This window comes from Coptis chinensis, chromosome 4 (assembly GCF_015680905.1).
Source record: "Coptis chinensis isolate HL-2020 chromosome 4, ASM1568090v1, whole genome shotgun sequence".
Lineage (NCBI taxonomy): Eukaryota > Viridiplantae > Streptophyta > Magnoliopsida > Ranunculales > Ranunculaceae > Coptis > Coptis chinensis.
The window spans coordinates 10,408,084-10,430,828 of record NC_141459.1 but is presented as its reverse complement, the minus strand read 5'-3'; the positions used below and the strand labels follow the sequence as shown (position 1 = coordinate 10,430,828).

Here is a 22,745-nt window from a genome sequence, read left to right as displayed (position 1 = left end):
TGAGTTCTACTAGAGTTTCTATGTGCAATTTTGTGCTGTCATTTAAAGTTTTTGAGATTTGTTGAATAGTGATACAAGTATACAACCAAGTTTTTTTAAAAAATTTATGATAACTATTGTACTTTGGTATCTATGAGTCGGCCTCGCCCCGCAAAAAACAAGAAGTCTATGTCTAGTTCATGAGCTCAGAATGTTTGACCGAGTAATTAGAAGATGTAAAAATCGGTGACAAGTTGAAATAGGGATAGCACTCAGAAGAGAGCATGCACCAAGTTTTTGCAATGTAAACGCCATTTAGGCCACAAAAGCACATATTCATTTGGGATCAAGATTTAGATATTTGCGTCCAGAATCGCAGTCGAGGCAAACCCACGCACACGGGAAAATAAACCCATAAAACATCTAACACAGAAGGTCTGTTTCTCTGATGGTAAAACAACTAAAAACACTAGTTGACAAAATGAAAATGTACGAGCACCAAACCATTTGCAGCTATTGAAGTCATCACCTAGCCATCTTAAAACCTGTTCTTAGTTCTTACACACTTGTATGCACGTAAGAAAATGAATAACTAAAGCATTAGGCTTTTGAATTATGAAAATGGAATATACATTATTTTTTTCTGCTAAAAGATCACAAAAACGTAAGGAAAAGAAACTGTCTTGTTAGGTTCCGCAAGTAATCAAAGAACATCTGAAGCAGTTCACGAGCTTTATCTAATGGGATGATACTGATCAGAGACCCGCTTCGGAGGCAGTTTCCGCAGAATGAAGAGTACCAGAGCAGATGCAATTATCTCTACCAACTGAAAGAAGGATTGAAGGAAAAGATGAGTAACAGTCGAGATAGAAAAGAAGCATTGAACTGTGTGTATATATGATGCTAGCATTCATATATTCATACATATGATGCAATTGACGTGTGTGTACATCATACATAGGATTCATTTTGATGCAAAAATGAGAAAAAAAACGACTTCCCTGGGAGATCCACACACACACAAAAAGTAGGAATTTGGTTTGAAGCAACAGTATACCCGGTGAGATAGGAGACAGATTTCATGGAATCAAAAGTAAAATGGAAAGAAGATACAAGGTAGTGTTTCAAAAGGTATCAAGGTTTCGTTAATCAGATATGCCGCACATTGTTTTTTTGCTAACCGGTGTCCAGGCCAACTTATGCACACCTCAACTAACCCGGGGCCCTGGTTGGAAATTCGACCAGGTACTGCATTGCCAGTGGCCTTGAGGGGAATCGAACATAACAAAAGAAGAACCTAGATCTTACCAGGTAGTATACAAAGTTTAATATAGGATGATTGAGAACGTCAAGATCGGCATCCTTGTCAAATGCAGACAGCATTACCTGCAATGCAGAATTGTGCATTGTCAAATGTCAACTCACACAAACAGAAGTTCAAGCTGTGTCAGATAGTCAGATAACCAGATAAAATTTAACTGGAACGACCATATTGCTGTAACGTAATTCAATAATGCTGAACACAAGGCTACTTCTAGTACAAACCACAAAAAGAAGACATACCACAAAGCACCTTATCAAGAAACAAATACAGCATATTCCAGTTACAAAACCAACCTGCATCGGCCATAGTTTCAAACATCAGAAATAATGCAAGTACTAGGCGATTAACAGTCATCCCAATTTCACAACTAATTTATATAACGAACTAGCTCAGTTTCCTGGGGGGGAGAGAGGAGGCTTTCTTCATCCAAGCATTTCTGGTTGATTTTTGGTCAAGATCCAACGGCATCAAGACAAAGAAAAATTCAAATTCAAAATGTGAAAAGGGGTAAAGGTGGCAGAGAGATACTTTTAATTTTTTATGCATAAGCAACCAAGTACTTGCATGCAAATAATGCCAACTTTTACACCATAAAATTATTAACTCGCAAAAGTAACATATTCAGAAGCATTAGTGTAGAGAAAAGTTAAGCTCTCTAACTACTTTTTGATTAATCAAATTTCCCAAATTATGCAAGGTTTCTCTACCACTTTCGTTATGTAAACTACTTCAATTATAGCAGTCACGTTGTTAAACTATTATATGAAAAGCTGTTTGTTAACAACCTTTAACTACCTACTAGGCCAAAAAAAAACACCAACATAAACGAAAATCGAAGAAAATTGTGATATGGTAATCGAGGTGTATATACATAACATATGACCCTTTATGATGCAATAATAAACATAAGCATGTGATCTTCTTTTACGGCGCAAGTAGTTTGTTGCACTCAAATTCCTTTTCTATAGCAATATAATACACAACACAGGTACAAACCTCATTTAATTTGTTCTGACGGCCTTTAGATTCAATTGGGAAGCGTCTCAACATGTAAAACAACCTAGCATAAACATGTACCATTAAACCACTTAGCAAGGAAAATAATTGAAACCTGTAGGGTAAAACATGGACACTGGAAGAATCTGTCTCAAGGATCAAAGATTACCTCCCACCATAAATTACGAATCCCAGGGCAGCAAAGAATGAAATAACTGCAAAAGATGAAAATCTCCATCAGCCCATGATCACCTCTATAAAGGGATAGCTCATGTAAATGTCTAATGCATTCTTCATATTTATTAAGTATTAACAAAGATATAATATAAGATATTCTCCCCATTATTCAAAACTCTAATCTTTCTTGGAATGTCTTGGTCTCTTGGATAATCTTTGTCTCGGGGAGACAAGAATGACAATAGGGTGCATCTTGTGTATCACTCTCTAACTGACAATAATCCCCCAAGAAAGATATGAAAACTAATATTCCACCACAACAAAAACTGACTCACTTAACTAAGGGAGTGCTTAGTCACCTGAAAAGAAGAGTTTAGCAACCTCCACTGCAATGGGCTGGTGACTAAATCTTACATATAACCAGATGCATACCTATTAACATGATAAAATTATAGTGAGGCAGGAAATAGCTGTCACAGAACAGCGCCAAACTAACAACATGACAAATTCTACAATGTCAACATCATATATATGAAAAATAATAAAAATAAATAAGTATATAAGATTTTCTACTCACCTGGATGAAGTATACAATTCCGTTGATTATTAAGTATGAAGGTCTAAGTTTATCTATGGAAAGACTTCTTGCCTGACAAAAAATGTACACAACAAAATTAATCCAGCACTACGAGCTTTGGAAAGGAAACAACTGGTAAAGGTTATTTGAGATCAACAGCATACAATACCTGGTGATATATCTCTGCCCAGAACAAGACAAGTAATGTGTATGTTGAGAAAAATAAAAGTCCAGGAAGATCTAAAAGTACCATTTCCAGAGCCTGTGCAAGATCTTAGAGTCAATAAGACGGAAATTAAAAATAGACATTGTTAACCAAGTTATCCAGAGATTTCAATCCCATTTTGCTTGATCTGGTACTGCCGAGTATAAGAATTAATATGCATGAGTTATAGGTCTATGCACGTTGAACACCATATTATTGGTGCAAATAAATACTTCTGCCTCCAAAAGTGCCTCCCAATGGAATCTCTATTTAAGTACAGAAGAGACTTCAAACTTTTGATCCAACAATTTATTTCCTAAATAACTGCTGAAATAGAAGGAACCTTGCAGGTATAAAGTGCCTTTGTTCATGGCTACTAGAGTTTTGTGCAACAAACAACGAAACTAAGTTAAGTCTAGTCTACATTTTTCAGCAGAGGATATAGATTAAAAAAAGGAGGCAAGAAAGAGTCTGCTTGGTCGGTTGCCCTGTAGCATGTGCCAGTGAGGGAATAACAGAGCAAGCAATAGGAAATGGCGCAGGCACCGCCACTGGGATTAAATGAATGTGGGCAAAAGCGATTACTTTCTTGATTCATTTTTTTTATTATATACAAAATTAGGTTTTCCCTTTCAGTCACTGGTTCAATTCTTCCATGACTCCTTTCAGTGATGGCTATTCGCTATTCCCCGAACTACTAGATGAATAGGGAACCCAGCAGTCGACCATTCACCGCACCTCGAATTCAAGACCTCAAAACATCCACAAGTGCAAAAGGGAAGGCTCCACTCTTTCTAACACTTACTCTACAATAACCTTTTTCCATAGTAGGACACTACAAATGGACCATGTGACTCAAATGTATAATTTTAATTGGTAATGAACCAATCTATATCATTCTCATCCTACCTCTTTCTGATTTGGTTATTAAAAAAATCTATTTTCCGATATTAAACATGATCATGTCTCAATGCTCAATGCAATAGGCATTCTTCATATATGATAAGTGGTATCTATAATGAAATAGACGAGGCTATGTACCGGAAGAAACTTACTTTTGGTCGAATTAGAAACACACTCTTGTAGAATCCAAACAGGACCGCACGCACTGTGAACATGCAAACCACCTTTAGTTAGCAAATAAGAAAAGGTTTTGCATAATTTGAATCTGGTGAGACTTAACACACTAGATATTTGACACTCACATCCATTTACAATAAAATTCAGCAAGTGGAAAACCTTTTGCGTAGTCCACCCATATTCAGGTACCCTCATCTGAATGCGGAAAAGTTGTACCTGGATACAGAAGTTTACAAAAATTAAATAAATAATAAAAGAAAATGTCCACGTGTCTACCACAATTTACATACACACCTATGGATATAGGGTGTGAGAGTCTGAGAGAGGCAGAGAGAGAAACATGAGAGGCTGGGATTTTTCTCCTGAATGGTGGGGAACTATTCATGATGAAGTGGGAATCCAACACTAACGTTACACGAACAGTAGAGAAAGAATATTTTTTTCTTGTTCTCGCTGTTTTACCACAATTTTACTACACGTATCAGCATTTGAAAAAATCGGTGTAGTAGGGAAGCTCTCACGTAGTATTTTAAAATGGAACTTATTTAAACATTTCTTTAGTAATACAAAAAAATTCAATTCTGCAAAACACGCAAGTAAAGTGGACTTACTGTAATCCCAGAGAATGGCTGCAAGAGTTTATTGGATATATCATCTTCACGGGAAGTATTGTAGGCAAAGCATAACAGTACAGGGTATGTAGGTGTGAGAAATGATTGTACGAGTCTGTTTGACCAAGCAATTTTAATGGGTTGGTTCTTTCAAGTAAGTATGTGGAGTTGTGATGCAGTTACTAATTTTAAATTATCAGCAAGTGAAAAGGAACTAGTAATCTTATATCTTTCAGCTGTAACTATGAATAATTTAAAAATCAATTAAGGAAACTTGGTGAATCTTATAAAGTCAGAAATAACAAGTATCAAAACAATCCAAAGAAAGTACCAACTAAGCAATGATACATCAAATGTATGAGTTGCAATACCAAACATTCTCATTCAAGTAAACCATTCCAAATATCGACAAAAAATATAATTGCTCCATAATTGACATATCTTTCAGCTTAAGCAACTAAACAGAAATAGTTCCAAATAAAATGCATCGATTACAACCACATTTAAACTGCCCCCCTAAGAATCCTAACCCAATCTATCACCTAAACTGACCCATCAACAAACTTTCTACCTAAATATATTCAAAAATTACGAAACCAAAAAAATAAGGAGAGTTTATTTATTACCAAGGCAATGAAGGAAACAATAGCATAAGCAGCCGATAAAGTATAAAAGATCCCTTGTTGCCATTCTTCTGAATCATTAACCTTTTTCCACCAATCCCAACTTCCACTTTCACCTCTATAATTCATCTCAAACTTCTCCATTCTTATGAACGATGCCATTTTTCTTTTTTTTTAAGGATTCAACTCTTATTTCACTTCTTGCTTTTTTTTTTGTAAAACTAAGGAAGAAAGGAATGTGGAGAAACATGTGGCAACAAGGGGAAGAGGACACATACATAGACAAAGTAGCCTTCGTGTCGCTTTGAGCATTTCCCGCTTTTATTGTTTGTCAAGTTATTTAAGAAGTATAGATTCCATGGTACGGGGATTACGAATTATACCATGATGCTAAAATCTTTAGCGGAATATTTGTAATTTTAAAAGAGGTTAATATATTGATGCTATGAAGAATCATTAATCATCAATATATATCTAGCTGATAATGCCCCATGTACCAATATTCAACTATTTTATTTAGCGATAATATTATTTGTCTTAAAGTTCTTTAAAGTTACATTTTCATAATAATCTTGTATGGTCGTGCACTAAAGTTTTTTTTTTTTTTTTTTTTTTTGTGTGATAGCTAAAGTTGAAACTTAAAATGGCATTTATATCGTTTGTGTTAATTAATCAAGAAAGGGAAAAAGTTGCTTTTGGCTCCGCTTGGTAGATAGCATTGTAAAAATGAGCAAATCTGGATCCCTTTGTCTGCTAGACTGCTAGTAGAATTTGATTCCCTAATCATCGTTAATTACAAATTTTACCCATAAAAAAATTTGTTAATTATAATTTTACAATTGAGCACATAATTTCTTCAAAACGATTAAGTTTGTAAGAAGTAATACCAGCTATGAATAAAAAAGGACATGAGATTTGGAAAAAACAATACATGGAATCTAACTTGAGTTGATTTGAGACTATAATTCACAGGTAAATCATCGACCTCAAATTGTTCTAGGCGGCCTTATAATTGAGTAAGTATTTATTATGTTTTCGTGGGATATTAGACATTCTTTTTGTCAAATGCGTGTTTGTGCAATTCTTTTAATGGCGGTGCTTTGGCTATTGTTTTTTAATATAAGGAGATTGCAACTAAAAATCAGTTTTTTATGCAGCTATTTGCAAAGTGAAGCGATTTCGTGAAGAATAGCTGACTGATTTCCTCCAAGACATATGTAACTGCCTCATTCTTAGGATTTAGGAACACCCGGCGAGCCACACATGAAAAACATAACTAAACAGAACATTTAGTATGTGGTATTTTTGTATGTGTGCATGTGGGTATAATAAAAACTTGTTACATGTCCACATCTACTATCACTTCTCTCTATATTAAAGCATAGTATTTCTTATGTGGACAATCTCTTTTTTAGGTGGTGCGTTCTTGAGAATATGATTGTTGATACACTCTAATTAATCATAAAAAGTTTCATAATACAATATGAACTCTTAATCTTAAAAAGTTTTAATACAAAATTATTTTAATTAGTTTAATAATCATTATCCGAAAAAAACCGAATATTCGGGTTAGGGTCTTAAAAAGTTAGACTCATTTAAAACGGATCATTAAGAACCGAACCGATAAAAGAACTTAATAGTAAAAAACCGTGGGTACTCGAACCGAAAACCAGAACCGATTAGTATGATTTTATATATCAAATTTAGTATTATATTCTATTTAAGATAATCAAACTAATACATTATAATATAAAATATGTTTTTTTGACGTGTACAAAGTTTATTAAATATATATAGTATAATAGTGAATATGTGTTGTTAAATGTATATTTTATAACAATGTTAGGTTAAAAAGTATATTATAGATGTTAATAATAATGTCAAATATATATTATGAACTAACTAAAACATTTTATATTTATTAAATTATGTGATTGCACGTATATTTAAATAGGATACACATACTTGATATATTAGATATTTGATTATTATAAACTAATATGTAGTGTTCATGTTAAAAATTAGTGATGAGATGTAATTGTAAGACGATGTACTGATGTTGATTTAAAATATAATGCGAGATTAATACACGTAAAATATATGTGTATGCACGTCAAATATATCAAGATAACAAATGTATGTGATTGCATAAAACACGATTGAAAATATAAGGAAACAAATATATGTGTATGCACGTAAAAAAAAATCAAATTTTTGGGGTTAGATATTTGATTATTTTAATTTTTATATCAAAGTTTGAAATTATCACATGCATGAATAGTAAATGTTTTATCGTGTATGATTGATATATGTTCATAGATTGATGTAAATATGATTGTTGATACATCACTAATTATACATAAAATATTATCAGGTAGGAAAAGAAAAAATAAATAAAAATAAAAATAAAAACAAGTTTTAGTGTTTAAATTATTGAAATTGTTTAATAATCATAATAAATAAAAAAGACCCGAATTAGAACCGAAACCGATAAAAAAAAACCGTGGGTTTTGATGGTTTTGGGTTGGGTTATATGATTCTCATACTAAAACCGTTGAGAACCGAAACCGATAGAACCGCATTTTATATTTATTAACTTATGCACATATATATTTAAATAGGATACACATGTTTGACATATTGTGGTACACGCACTTATTATAAACCAATATGTAGTGTTCATATTAAAAATTAGTGATGAGATGTAACTGTAAGACGCATATACTCGCATGTTCGGTTTAAAATATAATGCGAGTTAATACGCGTATACAAATATATGTGTATGCACGTAAAATATATCAAGATAATAAATATATGTGATTGCACGTAAAAAAAAATCAAATTTTTGGAGTTAGATATTTGATTATTTTAATTTCTATATCAAAGCTTTAAACTATCACATTGCATAAATGGTAAATGTTTTAACGTGTATGATTGATATATGTTCATAGATTGATGTAAATATTATTGTTGATACATCACTAATTATACATAAAATATTATCATGTAGGAAAAGAAAAAAATAAAATAAAAATAAAAACAAGTTTTAGTGTTTAAATAATTGAAATTGTTTAATAATCATCTTTAATATATAGAAAAACGAGGGGTCGAGTGAATAGTGAAGGTATGTGGACGTGGGGGCATTTTGGTAATTTTATATATTTTAACTTTTTGAGAGGTAAAATAGTATTTTAACGTTTATAAGTTTTTGAAAAAAAAAAAAATCTATGGATCCCACTTTAATAACCAACATCGACAAGAAAATTTTATACAACTCCATAAGAAAAAACATAGTTATAAATAATAAAGAATTATCGAATTAAATTCCTCACAAAAAATTTAAGATGTAAAACCGTTCCGGGTTTTGATGGTTTTGAGTTGGGTTATATATAAAATCTCATACTAAAACCGTTGAGAACCTCTCTCTCTAGAGTGGCATTTTATATTTATTAACTTATCCACATGTATATTTAAATAGGATACACATGCTTGATATATTGTGGTACACGCATTTATTATAAACCAATATGTAGTGTTTATCTTAAAAATTAGTGATGAGATGTAATTGTAAAAAGATGCTTATAGCTTTTAATTTAATTTAAAATATAATGCAAGTTAATACGCGTGTACAAATATATGTATATGCACGTAAAATATATCAAGGTAACAAATATATGTAATTGCACGTGTACACGATCGAGAGGAAACAAATATATGTGTATGCACGTAAAAAAACAAATTTTTGGGGTTAAATATTTGATTATTTTAATTTTTATATCAAAGTTTGAAATTATCATGGATGAATGGTAAATGTTTTAACGTGTATTATTGATATATGTTCATAGATTGATGTAAATATGATTGTTGATACATCATTAATTATACATAAAATATTATCATGTAGGAAAAGAAAAAAAAAAAAATAAAAAAAAAAAGACAAGTTTTTTGTGTTTAAATGATTGAAATTGTTTAATAATCATAATAAATAATAAAGACCATTTTTATTAGAATCCAAACCGATAAAAAAAACCAAAGGTTTTGATGGCGGTTTTGGGTTGGGTTCTATAATTTTCATACTAAAACCAAAAAAACCAAAACCGATAGAACCACAAATAGTAAAACCCAAACCTTTCTCCATTAAAACCCAAAAATAAAATCTACCCGTTGGCACCCCTAACTTTAATAAATCAATCAACATCTGACAAGAAAATTTTATACAACTCCAATAAGAAAACATTGCTAAATCAACTCCCAAAACTTATGTTAATAATTATCAGTCATTAAATTCCTCACAAAAATTTAAGGGATGTAAATTTTAGAAATGATTTCGGCCATATGGCCGGTCTAAAACCTTGTCTATATACTAAAATAGAGACCTCTAAAATAGATTTTTCTCTCTCCTAGGTGGCACTCTAATACAAGATATAACATTTTCTCTATCCTAAGTGGCACTCTAATATGTGAGATAACATAGTAGCTTTCCAACCGTAAGTGCAAGTGCAATTCTGCTAAAAAATAGGTTTAACAAATAAGTGAATGCTAAAAAAGATAACTTAGTAGCTTTTAATTTAATTTCTAAGTCTATCCAAATATCCAATCTACTACTCGGCTATAAGAGATAAGTATTTAGTAGCCTCAATACTAAATACGTGGGAAGCTCCTGAGTCCTGACAATGTAAATGCCAAATAGGACCAACCATGTTTAAACGATTTTGTTCATGAGAAGAAAATTTTCAATGGTGTTATTGATTCAACCAAAGAAATTGATTATATGTGAAGGAATGGTGAACAGGGTATTGTTTGTAATCTGAATTTGACCAAGGCTTATCATCATGTTAGCATGGACTTCATAATATTGAGTTATTGACCAATCCAACAATACTTCTTTGCTCTTATTGTTGTTTTTCCGGCGACCTATTCTTTGTACTTACATGTATGCTCTATCTTTGAAATACATGATACTAGGTCATATGAATTCTATAGATGGTGTTTATTTTCGCCCACATGATTATTGTACACCAATGGGTTGGTAAACTCTCATTTTCTTGCCATCAATGAACTAATCTATTTGACTATCGCTTCTTTCAGGCTGCATGAGCGCCTCCAAGAATGTAATAGGGATGAGGTTTTGAAAGATGAAGCTAGTGCCAAGGTCCAAAAATTTACATAATGGGCTTTGAAATGCATAAGTTTTCACTCTCATTGCTAGGGTAACAGGGATAAAGGAAGTCACGGCTCGGCAGTTGAGATTCAGCTCCAGTTATAAAGGAAGTTACTTGGCAAATTAGTTATAGGATAACCTTCATTCCCGAGCTTAAAAAAGTTTGTGGCAAGAGAAATTCAGATCCTATAGAAATACCAACCCATCTAAATTCTAGATATAGAATAAGCTAATATGTTAAACCATACAAAGGGAAATTGGAAAGTGAGAAGTATACATCAAGCTCAGTACAGGTGTTTCCAAATATACATCAAGCCCAATTTAGCAAACCGATAATTGAAAAAGGTCTAACGAGAACTTGCTAAAAAAATAGTTTATCTATACAAGTCCAAGAAAATCTTTGTATGATATGTAGAAGAACCTACTAAAAAATAGGTTATCTCTACAAGTCCAATTTGGAAACCACTATGAATGCTAGCAAACCAATTACCGTACAAGTCTTAGTGTCTTACAACTTTCCAAATTGCAATATGATACCCATAATCAAATCTTAATACAATAGTGAGCCACAAATCAACTTTTGAATTTCTATATATAGTTTTAGATCTTGCTTCTCCTAATTCCCAATAACAATCAAGTTATTTTCTTCTTCTCCTTTTGTATTGTCAGCCAACTAGATCCTGTAAAATGTAAGACAATTCAATTAGACTATATTATTAACTAATAACAATCCAATCTAATGAAGAAATCTATCTATATTGCAGACTGAACAATATGGACAACTCTGGTAAAAAAATCTCAACAAGACGAAAACGACGCCGAAAAAATTCTAATGTAGCTCCAACTCCTACTCCAAGTAAGCAAAGTTCAAAAGAATCATGAAGATGGAGAATTCAATGTCTACAAAACAAAAGAATATCTTCTACAATGATGCGAAGAAACACAGTAACACAAAAAAATTGGTAAATTTTACATACCAAGTTTTATGTTATTTTTATAGATAGTACATAGATGAATTGGAATCATATATATGTCATTATATATATTTTCTACATATACTAAGTTGCTAAATTGGACTCCCTATGAACATAATCCTATGTATCAATTTGCAACACCTTCTCATGCATTTATAGGTGAAACACATACTCAATTGCTGAATTGGACTTAACATGGTCATTACCCTACGTTTCAATTTCCAAATAAAGCTTTTGCAACACCGGCCCTTCTCACTAAATACAACAAAATATGGTCACACAACCATCTGGTAAGTTTACTATATAAAATCCAGGTAGATCGAACTGAAGAAAAAATAAAAGTTAGAAAATAAGAAGTTAATAGATTTAGTTCTAAACCTTGGCTATGTTTTAGTGCTATTGTGTACAATGGTACATTTGATTGTTAATAAACTATTTTCTAGAAAATGAACCTGGCGAAGGAGAATAATACATAAACCATATATGAGGTTTCTATATACCAAGAGATGAAAACTAAATTGTTCAACAGTCAACACCAAACTTAACTGAAAAACAAAAGTAAGAAAAAACTAAGACTTAAATATACTGAGGCATTAAATTCACATTCCCTTTATTAAATATAAGAAGTATAATAAGAAGTTATAGGGCCTACTAAGGTGAATTTCTCTATATCATGGTTTATATATTATATTTTCTACAGGTGGAACACATACACAATGGATGAATTGGACTACTAATGGAAATTATCCGGCATATCAATTCCCATACCAATTTTTCACAACGCCTTTGCAAACTGCCACAAAAACAAATCAACATGAAACTATCGTTGATGCTATGGACATCGAAAATGAGTACGATGATCAAAATTCAAGTGGTAAATAGAATTATCAATTTTATATAATTTTTTATTTTTCTGTCGTTATATACATAATAATTAATCTTATTATGTAACAGATGAGGAAAATGTAGCTTCACAAGATGAAGAAATGAATGACGACGAAGATAACAATAAAGATACTATCACAAGTAAGATTTCTAAATAACACATTCACAAATAACACTGATTAATTTCAGTGAAGCATTTTGTATAATATAATATATACATTTTTGTATATACATTTTGTAATATATATATATATATATATATATATATATATATATATATATATATATATATATATATATATATATATATATATATATATATATTTTTCAGGAAAGTTTTTTGATCCTTGGAATTTCGGTGGGCCAACTTGTGTGTGCAGACACTGTGGAGCTATAATGTGGTACGAAGAAAGAACCATAAGAAGTAAGCGACCCCTTAATCCAAAATTTTCTTTGTGTTGTCAGGATGGAAATGTTAAATTGTCATTGCTGAAAGAAACTCCAAGATTTTTAAAACAATTGTTAGACTACAATGGAGGACCTAGATCAACAAAGTTTAGAGAAAATATCAGGCTGTATAATATGATGTTTGCATTTACATCAATGGGTGGCAAAATTAACAAAAAATCAATAATGGTGGTGAACCTTACGTTTTTAAACTCGGTGGCCAAAATCACTATAAAATTGGATCTTTGCTACCAATACCTGAAACCAAACCGAAATTTGCACAGTTGTACAACTATGACACACAAAATGAAGTGGATAACATAATAAATGCCTTAAGCGAGGCCAACAAAAGCAGAACTTTAGATAGAGAAGTAATTGAGGGACTGGTCAAAATGCTAGACAAAGAGAGTGATCTGATAAAAGTTTTTAGAATGGCAAGAGATAGATTTAAGGAATCTAAATTTGTTTCTGTGCGTTTAAGATTAATCAGAACACGTAACAGAGACGCAAGACAATATAATCTACCAACGACATCTAAAGTAGCTACCCTAATTGTAGACAATATATTTGAGCATAATCGAGGAAGAGATGTCGTTGTGGATAAAGTGGGACAAGGGTTACAGAGAATACATCATCTACAACCAAGTTTCATGGCTTTGCAATATCTATTGCTCTTTCCACATGGCGAAGACGGATACTCAGCGGCCATTGAGCGCAGCCAAGTGCCAGGAACAAGGACGTCAAAAAGAAAGAGAATCATCATGCGAGAATTCTATGTATTCAGAATTCAACAAAGAGAAAATGAAGGTCATACTGTCATTTTAAGTGATCATCTCTTCAAACAATATTTGGTTGACTTATATGAATGCAAAGAAGAGGACATGTTTTCCTATATAAGATCAAACCAAAACAAAATAAGATCTGAGTTGTACCAAAACCTAAAAGATGTCATTACTGCCGGAGACACAACACCAACATCAGTAGGAAAGAGGGTAGTTTTACCGTCAACATTCACAGGAGAACCACGATATATGGTACAAAATTATCAAGATGCGCTCGCCATTTGTAGATTTACAGGATCACTTGACCTCTTCATCACTTTTACATGCAACCAGAAATGGTCAGAGATTGAAGAGTTCACAAAGAAAATTGGGCAAAAAGCAGAAAATAGAGACGAAATAGTAGCTTGGGCTTTCAAAATCAAATTGAATGAATTGATGGATGATTTGTTCAAAAGAAAACAATTTGGAAAAGTCTGGTAGGTAATATCACTTTTAAATTTATGTTTGACTAAATCTATTTTAGCTGATTTAGGACTACTAACAACATGATTTTGTGTTTTCTTTTAGCTACATAAAAATCAATTTATAAATTTTGGTAGCATCAAAATAATAATGCTTATAAGTAAACTATATAGTAGCTACAAGGATATCAAGAACGACACAGACAAAGAATATTCTATAATTAGGCAACATAAATAATCAAGAGCAGAAAATGGATGTACAAGTTCCCTAAACAAAGACTCTGGTGTCCCTATTTTGTGGTCCTTAGGTAGAGTATCCCACTGTCTTTTTTGCCCTGTCCAATTCCCCATTTCCATCTTGAAGTTAAATTTCAAGAGGTAAACTGAGCTGTTTCATTACCTTAGATGGCACAAGAGAGCATATACTTAGGCAATATCAAATTGAGATACAATAATATAGCATTTAGCTTCAAACGTTTAGCTCAAGTTCACATAACAATGGAACACTTACCGTACCGTACCGTCGTCTGAAATGTTCTAAGGAAGGGAAATTGTGCATTATCATAAAATCCCTCAGTTAATAGCAAAGCAGCTTCACGTCTGTACAGACCTACATGTAAAAAAAAAAATTAGCGACGATAGAGACATGATAAACAGAGACAAAAAAAATACAAATTAACAAAGCATAACACTCTATGTACACTACTATCTGAATTCATATTTCTATTCATATATGTAACTCTACTACAGTCCAAAAGAAAAACACATCAAGTGTTTTGGCAAATACTAAAACCTCATTTTGTTTATTGTGAATTTGCAGACGATTGAGTTTCAAAAAAGGGGACTACCACATGCTCACATTTTGTTGTTCCTTGAAAACAAACTGAAGACTGCAATAGATATTAATAAAATCATATCAGTAGAATTGCCCGATAAAAGCGACTCCCCATTGCTTACTCAGCAGTTTTACAATTTATGATACATGGTCCGTGTGGACATCTAGATGAAAAATGTCCTTGCATGGTAAACAACAAATGCAAAAGCTTTTATCATAAGAAACTTTGCAGTCAAACCACATTTGACATCAACATATATGTCGTGTATAGAAGAAGAGATGACAAAAGAGTGGCCATAAAGATAAAGCGTCGGAAATAGTTTAAAGTTGATAATAGTTACGTAGTTCCTCATAATGTCGACTTGGTTGTAAAATGCCAAGCTCACATCTGTAGGAATTACCTTAATCCTCATCTTTAACATGCTAATCTATTATTGATTAACAAATAAAAATAAAAGAAAAATACTTTCAAAGCTGGAATTGAAGATTGACAGTAAAGAGAAACTTTCCAAAGCTGAATCCAAATCACTTAGTCTTCAGCCTTCTAGTAGTATTCACCACACACCACACCACAAAACACTTTTGCTTTTCTCCTACTCTTAGTTGTACTTTTCCTGGAAAGACTAATGGTCTCTTTCTCAAAAAAGTCATTCTCTTATATAGAGAAACTTTGAGAATACGTAAGTGTGTATGTAGTGGGATCCACTTAGGATTCCAAGTCTTATCTTAAGATGACAAGTCCTTGTCATACAATTACTTGTACTTGATATACTAAAATATTTTTAATATATATCTCTTTAATATGGAAAGTGCCCATTAACAAATCCATATTTATAATAAGGTCCTTGGAACTTTCAAGAAAGTCCTTTCCTACCATTAATTATATTTAAGTCCATCCACCTTATTTGTATTCACAATTAGACCATTGGAAATTTGTTCTTCACTGTCACACCCATGCCTAATTGACCCAATGTGACATTTAACATCAATTGAGCATTAAGAAACTATTTCTTATACCAGCCGGGTTTGAGCTCAATTAGTTATGTCACAATTTCCTAATACATAATTAACTTCATAGAGTGGTGGATCCTTTATTAGAATTCGTGATTCAAGACGTCCTACATTCATTACCCAAAACGTCAAGTCTAGTCTATGAATAGACATTACTTTTTAATGTCTCAAAGTAATAAATTTGAGACACAATGAATTTTCACAATTCCTCAAGTCCAGGGATTAATTGGTAGAGTGAGATTTGCACACTAATCTTAACAGCGAATTTATAGTATGTTCTCACTTTGATCCCATCAGTGTCAGTCATGTGACTACACCAATATACAAACTTAGAGTCATACTCAATGATTGAGATATCATCATCTTATCATATAGCAGTTATGTATATTACAGTCTTATAAGTGAAGCGTCCGACTTCACCCCTAACTGTGAGCATTCTAAGTAAATAGATACAATCAAATCTCCCGCACATGACTCTTCATATGCTTGATTGTTCTAATTCTATTACCTATGGAACTTATGGTTTCATCATATGATATTAGTTCACCCATATGCATAATAATAAGATTTGTGTATTTAATTATCATGTATAAATAATAAATGTTCATTGGCTTTGTAAAAGCCAAATATCCCAACAACATCAACGTCGAGTACTGCAACCAAATGAGGTCTGTGAAGTATTTGTTCAAGTACATAAACAAGGGGAGAGACAGGGGAACATTTCTTATTGAAGAGAAAAACCATAATGGAGAGACAAATGAAGAACAAGCTACTCCCGAAGTTGATGAGATAAAAAGATACTTAGACTGTCGGTACATTACAGCTCCCGAAGCACGTTGGAGAATTTACAAATTTCCAATTCAATACAGATTCCCACATCACTTATTTTAGCATTCACTTATTTTTTAGACCTATTTTTTAGTAGAATTGCACTTGCACTTATATGTGGAAAGCTACCAAGTTATCTCACATATTAGAGTGCCACGTAGGAGAGAGAAAAGCCTATCTCGCATATTAGAGTGCCACCTAGGAAAAAGACCTATAAAATATATTTTTCTCTCTCCTATGTGGTACTTTAATATTAGATATAATATTTTCTCTCTCCTATGTGGCACTATAATATGAAAAATAGTATTTTCTAATAACCTATAATCCCACGTATATGAAACCTCTTTGGAGAGTTTGAGTGTATTTCTAATTCTTATATTTGGAGAGTTTGAGTGTATTTCCAATTCTTATGTATTTGATCAAATAAAAAAAAATGGCTAAAAAATAGATAATTTGTATAAGCTTAATTCCCTATTACAAATCATACACTTTTAGTGTCTATGATAAAACACCGACTTATTTCGAATATATTCTTAACGTGGCCTCAAAAACATTACATATTCTTCAGTTAATAACTTATTATATGGTGTAAAATTAGCTTCTGACGGTTCTCTACATTCTCTAAGGATTATGTGAGATATACAGAATTAGAACACTCAAAATGTTATTCGTATAACCCTTTCATATACCTGAAATTATATTTGCATTTGTTGTTGGTTATTAACTTCTTAAGAAGTAGACCAATATACTTCCCGAGTAAGTGACCGAATACCCATCACACACTCTCACAATTTTAATATATACATTTTTCTTCATTTTTGTTTTTGTTTTTAGCTTGGATCTCATTCTAATTTGTGTGAGACATTTTGTAAAGTCTTTTCAGCACTCAAAATACTTAATAGATCTCAGGTGTATGCCCGTGCGGGTCCAAAATCTAGTAAATTAACTATAAGGAAACTAAAGTTTTAGCTTTAATAGGAAACTAAATATATTTCTGTTGGGTTTTAGGATATAGAGGGGAAAAAAAGAATAAAAATAATTGGGAAAAAAAATAAAACAACAAGATTTCTCTTTGTGTGATCTCTATTAGATTTGAATGCTAAAATTCATACTATTTTCAAACTTCATTAGATCGTCAAACTGAGAATTACTCTTGAATAGAATCATCAAATTGGTTGTTTGGAGATTTATTTTTATTTTAAGCCATTTAAATTATTTGTAGTCTTTTGAAATTTAATTTCTATCAAAAAAATAAGATGGAAGACGAATGAAGGTAATAATAGAATTAAATGACCTTAATTTAATAAGTTTTGATTGGCAATTAATTGCCATTTTTTTCACTAACATTTACTATATTATATGAATCAGATAACTAAATCTCTTATACTCTACTCAACCTTGATTAGAATCTTGTAACACATGGCAATATCTCATTTGACCCACACACCCACATACAAAAAGACCAACATACTAAATTTTATACATAACCAATCCATTCGAGATCTCATACAAAAGAAAATTATTGACTTATATGATAATGAAAACCACTTATAGATGCAATGGCATCTTGATCATTCATTTTTTCAGCAAAAAACATAAGAAAAACCTAGTGCGTAACACATCACGGGGCATTAATTAAGCTAATCGTCGTATCATTAGAAAGCTACTATATATGATTATAAAAGCAAATTATATTTGCATGGAAGCACTGAAGACAGATTCCATGTATATTTTTTGATTTCAATATATTTTAATTTGAAAAGCAAGATCTAGAGTCCAAGTAGCAGAATCTAAGAACAAAGTAATCGGGTTTAGCCCGAAAAAGCCTACGAACAAAAGGGTAAAATAATGATAATAATTAAAAGAACGTTTCTCGTAGTCAAATACATAGTTTGCATATATAGTGACAAAAAATGCAAGTTTGCAATGTTCTTGAATTGAGTGGGACTATTCAAATATGAATCCATTGTTCAATTATGGATCGATTATTCAAATATGAATCATGTATACCATCAACCATGGTTCACAATGTTGGTGCACTGAGCAATCAATTCCACACTCTGGTGTGATTAGAAAGGCACCCATTTTAGAGCTGACAAGATCTTGGACAACAATACATATCAAAATAGGCGCTCAATATGTTTATTTCAGTTGCTGTGTGTGCGCTATTACTTAGTAATTTGGTGAGTTGTAGCTATCGCTATCACCCAAAAGAAATTCTATTAGACACCTCTAAAGTGCCCTTTACCTCTTACACCACTTTGGGGCGGGTTTGATTCCAGAAGCAATGCCCATATCAATATGGTAAGAATGCATGATACTATGATGCAAAGGAAATATATGGAGCAACTGCTTGAAAACCGAGACACTGTCTGTTACAGACTTACAGTGTTATGGTTGAGTCGAGATTTACATCGAAAAAAATAAAAGAATAAATTGACTTGAGACTTCTTGAGACTTGAGACTTGAGAGGGCCTGAAAAATGTATTGCCAGGCAATTCTCCTATAAAAATGGATCAAATATCTGGAAAGAAAAAAATTTCTTGAGACCCATGATAACACCACATTAATTCCATAGGACCACTTGCTTTTAGGGGCCGGCCACATATTTTGATAGAATCTTCCCTTCAAAATTATGCCACCAAAATTCGATAAAATCTTTATAGTTGTAGATGTTTGTTGTTCACTGGACAACGACCTGATGATTTGTGTGGTAGGAAATGGCTACACTCTTCTTGGGATAAGAGTTGCCTACGTATCAAGTTTCTTGGGGTAAACTTGAATCAAGCCTTACGTAGTTCATCTCTCTCTATTTATAGATGTTTAAGCTGACCTTCCATATTTGCTCTGGACCGTTATGAAGTGTAGATCCACCTTGTGTGCTATCTTGATGATTCGTCATTACTCTGCTATTACAAAGTTAATGTCTCCTTGATTGTGGCGCTGATTGAGCTCCAAGATTGCGCTAGTTGATTTGCTTTCATAAATAGCTGTAACTGATGTTGTGGGCGTCCTGGGTGTTGGGTCGTGGGTATGATCTGATGGCGTGGGACGAGCTGAAGGAGGACAACTTGGTATGTGGACACGTGTAATGTAGTGTGAAACGGAGAGTACTTACACAGCCCCCTTTATTTTTTATCCGTTCTTTGGACAGCTGTTGTGTGGAAAAAGGATAGTTTTAAAAATAAAGTTGAAAACACGTGTCTAACAGCTGTTTGTTTTGAATTTAGGTTTCGGAAAATGTGAGGGAATAGTTGGGTTTTGAAACATGGGCCCAAATCACGACGATTTTGTGGGCTAGTCATGATTGTGCTTGCTTGGGAAATCGAAACAGTTTGTTTTCTTTCGAGGTTTGTGTGTTTGAAAGGTTTTGTTTTGGGCGTCTTCTTATTTTCACTCTATCTTCAGAAGTCAGAAGCGAAGAAAAAGAAAAAAAGCAGAGAGAAAGAACAAACCGCAAGTTTACGATTTTCTTTTTCAGGTTCGTTCTTTGACTCTAAAAAAAGTTTGACCTTTTGTTTATTTCTGCATGCGTAATGTCTGCTATTAGTGATAGCTTGAGTGGTGAAGTTGAAATTGATGAATGGAGAGAGAGAATAGTAAGTGATGAAGATGAAGATGTTGAAGTTAGAGCTCGTAGTGATGATGAAGCTTCGTCGTCTCCACTGTTGAAGACGAGGGCTGAGGATGCGAGGAGGCCTAGGTCGGAGAATTGTTATGCTTCTCTGGTTTGGTTGGTTGGGTGAAGGCCGACCTGACCATGTACGACCTGAGTGGGGAGAGGAATATGTTTCATAGTAACTACGTTCCTTAGGGTGGAGGAGTAGTTGTTTGTTATGGACAGTTGAAGGCTGGGATGAAATTGCATTTCTCCCGTCATACTGTGGAGGTACTGAATTATTTGAGAAAAGCCCTTTGTCAGTTCGTAGGGAACAATTGTTGGATTTTCCATGTGTTGGATTTGTTGAATGATATGGGCTATAACATCTGCTTATCAGATGTGTTGGAACATTTTGTTGTGAGGAGGTCGGGTGCTATGAACTTCAATTTTCAGGTCGGTAAGGGGAAATCTCCTGTTATCGTAGGGGTGAGTAAAGAGGATTGGGGGGCGTATGCCGTTATTGGTTGTGGGTAGATATTGTCCTCCTCGTTGGGAGTTGGCAAATTGTGTTGTACAGTTTGCTTGTAGGTCGTTGGTTTTAGGTCGTAATGTGTGTGGTGTATTATGATTTGGACGTTCTGACTTATCTGTTTTGTTTTTGCAGAGGTTTCTATTCGTGGTCGTACCAAGACCGGTGCTATAGAAAGGTTTGTTTGTTTGAGCTTGGAGGAGAAACGAGCTTTGTTGGGGGAAGTTGCTCATTATTTTAAGAGGTGTGGGGGAGAGAAAATTAACCGTAAGAAGTTGGAGCAAAAGGAGAGGGCTCGCAAGGCTGTCGTTGTTCTCTCTGATTCTAGCTCAGATCTTGCCATGGAGAGGGAGAGCCAAAAGAAAGCACCTATTTCTGGAATGAGAAAGGCGAGGGGCTGGTGATAGCCGTTCTGGGGCAGTTAGGACGGCTGGCAGGGCTGCTGAAAGCCATTTTGCATCCAGGCGCTCTGATGTGGGTGATGTGGATCGTTTGGCATCCCAACGTTTTGAGCTGGGGGATGGAGGACGTTCTGCATCCAACCGCTTCTCCTCTGGTGATGCAGATCGATTTGCATCCAACTGCTTCTCCTCTGGTGATGCGGATCGTTCTGCATCCACTTGTTCTGAAGCGGGTGCTGGAAGTGCTGGTGGTTTTGCTGTTGATAATGCTGGTGGAGATAGTGATGCTCCCACTTCATTCCGGAGGCCTAATCTGAAGAGGCGCTCCAAAGTGGTTGAGACGGAGGGGGCTAAGAGGTCTCGAACTGAGTCTGAGGAACAACCTAGTACTGTAGAAGGTCGTACTTCTTCAGGTCGGGTACCGTTAAAGAAAATGAATTTGAGTGAGTTGGCTGTTGACGTTGGGGTAGCTGAGGCCCGTGGTAAGAAGAAGGTTGGTGATGGTGAGCCTGCTGCTCAGCAGTGCAAGATGTTAGGGAGTGTGGCCCCTAGTGACAAGAGTGATGATGACGTTCTGAGTAGGCTTGTCATGTATGAGGACCCTGTGTGTGGGCTGAAGAAGTTTGTAAAGAATGGGGATTGTAGTTTTAAGTCCACATTGGTTGCTGGATGGTTACTAGAGAGCATTATTCTTGATGGAGATAGGCGTAAGCTGGATGGCAAAAGTCTGGAGGTGAACCTGAAGGAGATGGATCGGTCGCTGTGCTTTGTGAGTGTTTTTCCGTTCTGATTTTGTTCTCTTTGGGCTTTGTCTATATTGGTCCGATCTAATCTTAATTTGTTATTTGTCAAGTTCTGGCCATGTACAGGAAGTTGAGAGAGATGGCAGCTATCTCCAATCTGTACAAGAAAGAGTTGGATGCCACGAAGGAGGCATATGGCAAGCTGGTGACCGAGCAACAGGTGGAGAAGGCTGAGGTCGTAGGGTTGAGGACTCAGGTGCAAGAGCTTGGTGGGAAAGTGGCTCTGTTGCAACCCTCTCTTGGCTCTTCGAGGCTGGAGGTTCAGCAGTGGGTTGCTGAGTGCAAGAAGGCGCGGGCCGTTACTGAACGAGCTGAGTTTGAATATAACAACTTGGTGGATTTGGTGGAGGGTGGTGATACTTACGTTCTGGTGGATGATTTTTTGGAGCTAGATTGTAAGTATCAGCTCCTCAAGATGTCAGTTGAACGTGGGGCTGCAACAATGTCTGCTGAAG

The 22,745-nt window shown here is 34.0% G+C and overlaps 1 protein-coding gene across 3 annotated transcripts; it reads right to left on the bottom strand.

The window, feature by feature from the left end:
• Positions 1-467: 467 nt before the first annotated feature.
• Positions 468-5,845, bottom strand: LOC147501800 (tobamovirus multiplication protein 1-like). Of its 3 annotated transcripts, XM_086606795.1 has the most exons (12): positions 5,576-5,845; positions 4,464-4,554; positions 4,314-4,366; positions 3,223-3,315; positions 3,054-3,125; positions 2,836-2,908; positions 2,469-2,514; positions 2,300-2,363; positions 1,689-1,739; positions 1,543-1,596; positions 1,288-1,365; positions 468-805 (listed from the first exon to the last, which is right to left on the bottom strand). In XM_086606795.1, exons 1-12 carry the CDS (start codon positions 5,732-5,734, stop codon positions 713-715), a joined length of 927 nt encoding a protein of 308 aa, XP_086462921.1. In that variant the 5' UTR covers positions 5,735-5,845; the 3' UTR covers positions 468-712. The 3 variants fall into 3 exon arrangements, with proteins under 3 accessions (XP_086462921.1, XP_086462922.1, XP_086462923.1); XM_086606796.1 differs by lacking the exon at positions 1,689-1,739 and having other exon boundaries at positions 5,576-5,842; XM_086606797.1 differs by lacking the exons at positions 1,543-1,596; positions 1,689-1,739 and having other exon boundaries at positions 5,576-5,844.
• Positions 5,846-22,745: the final 16,900 nt, after the last annotated feature.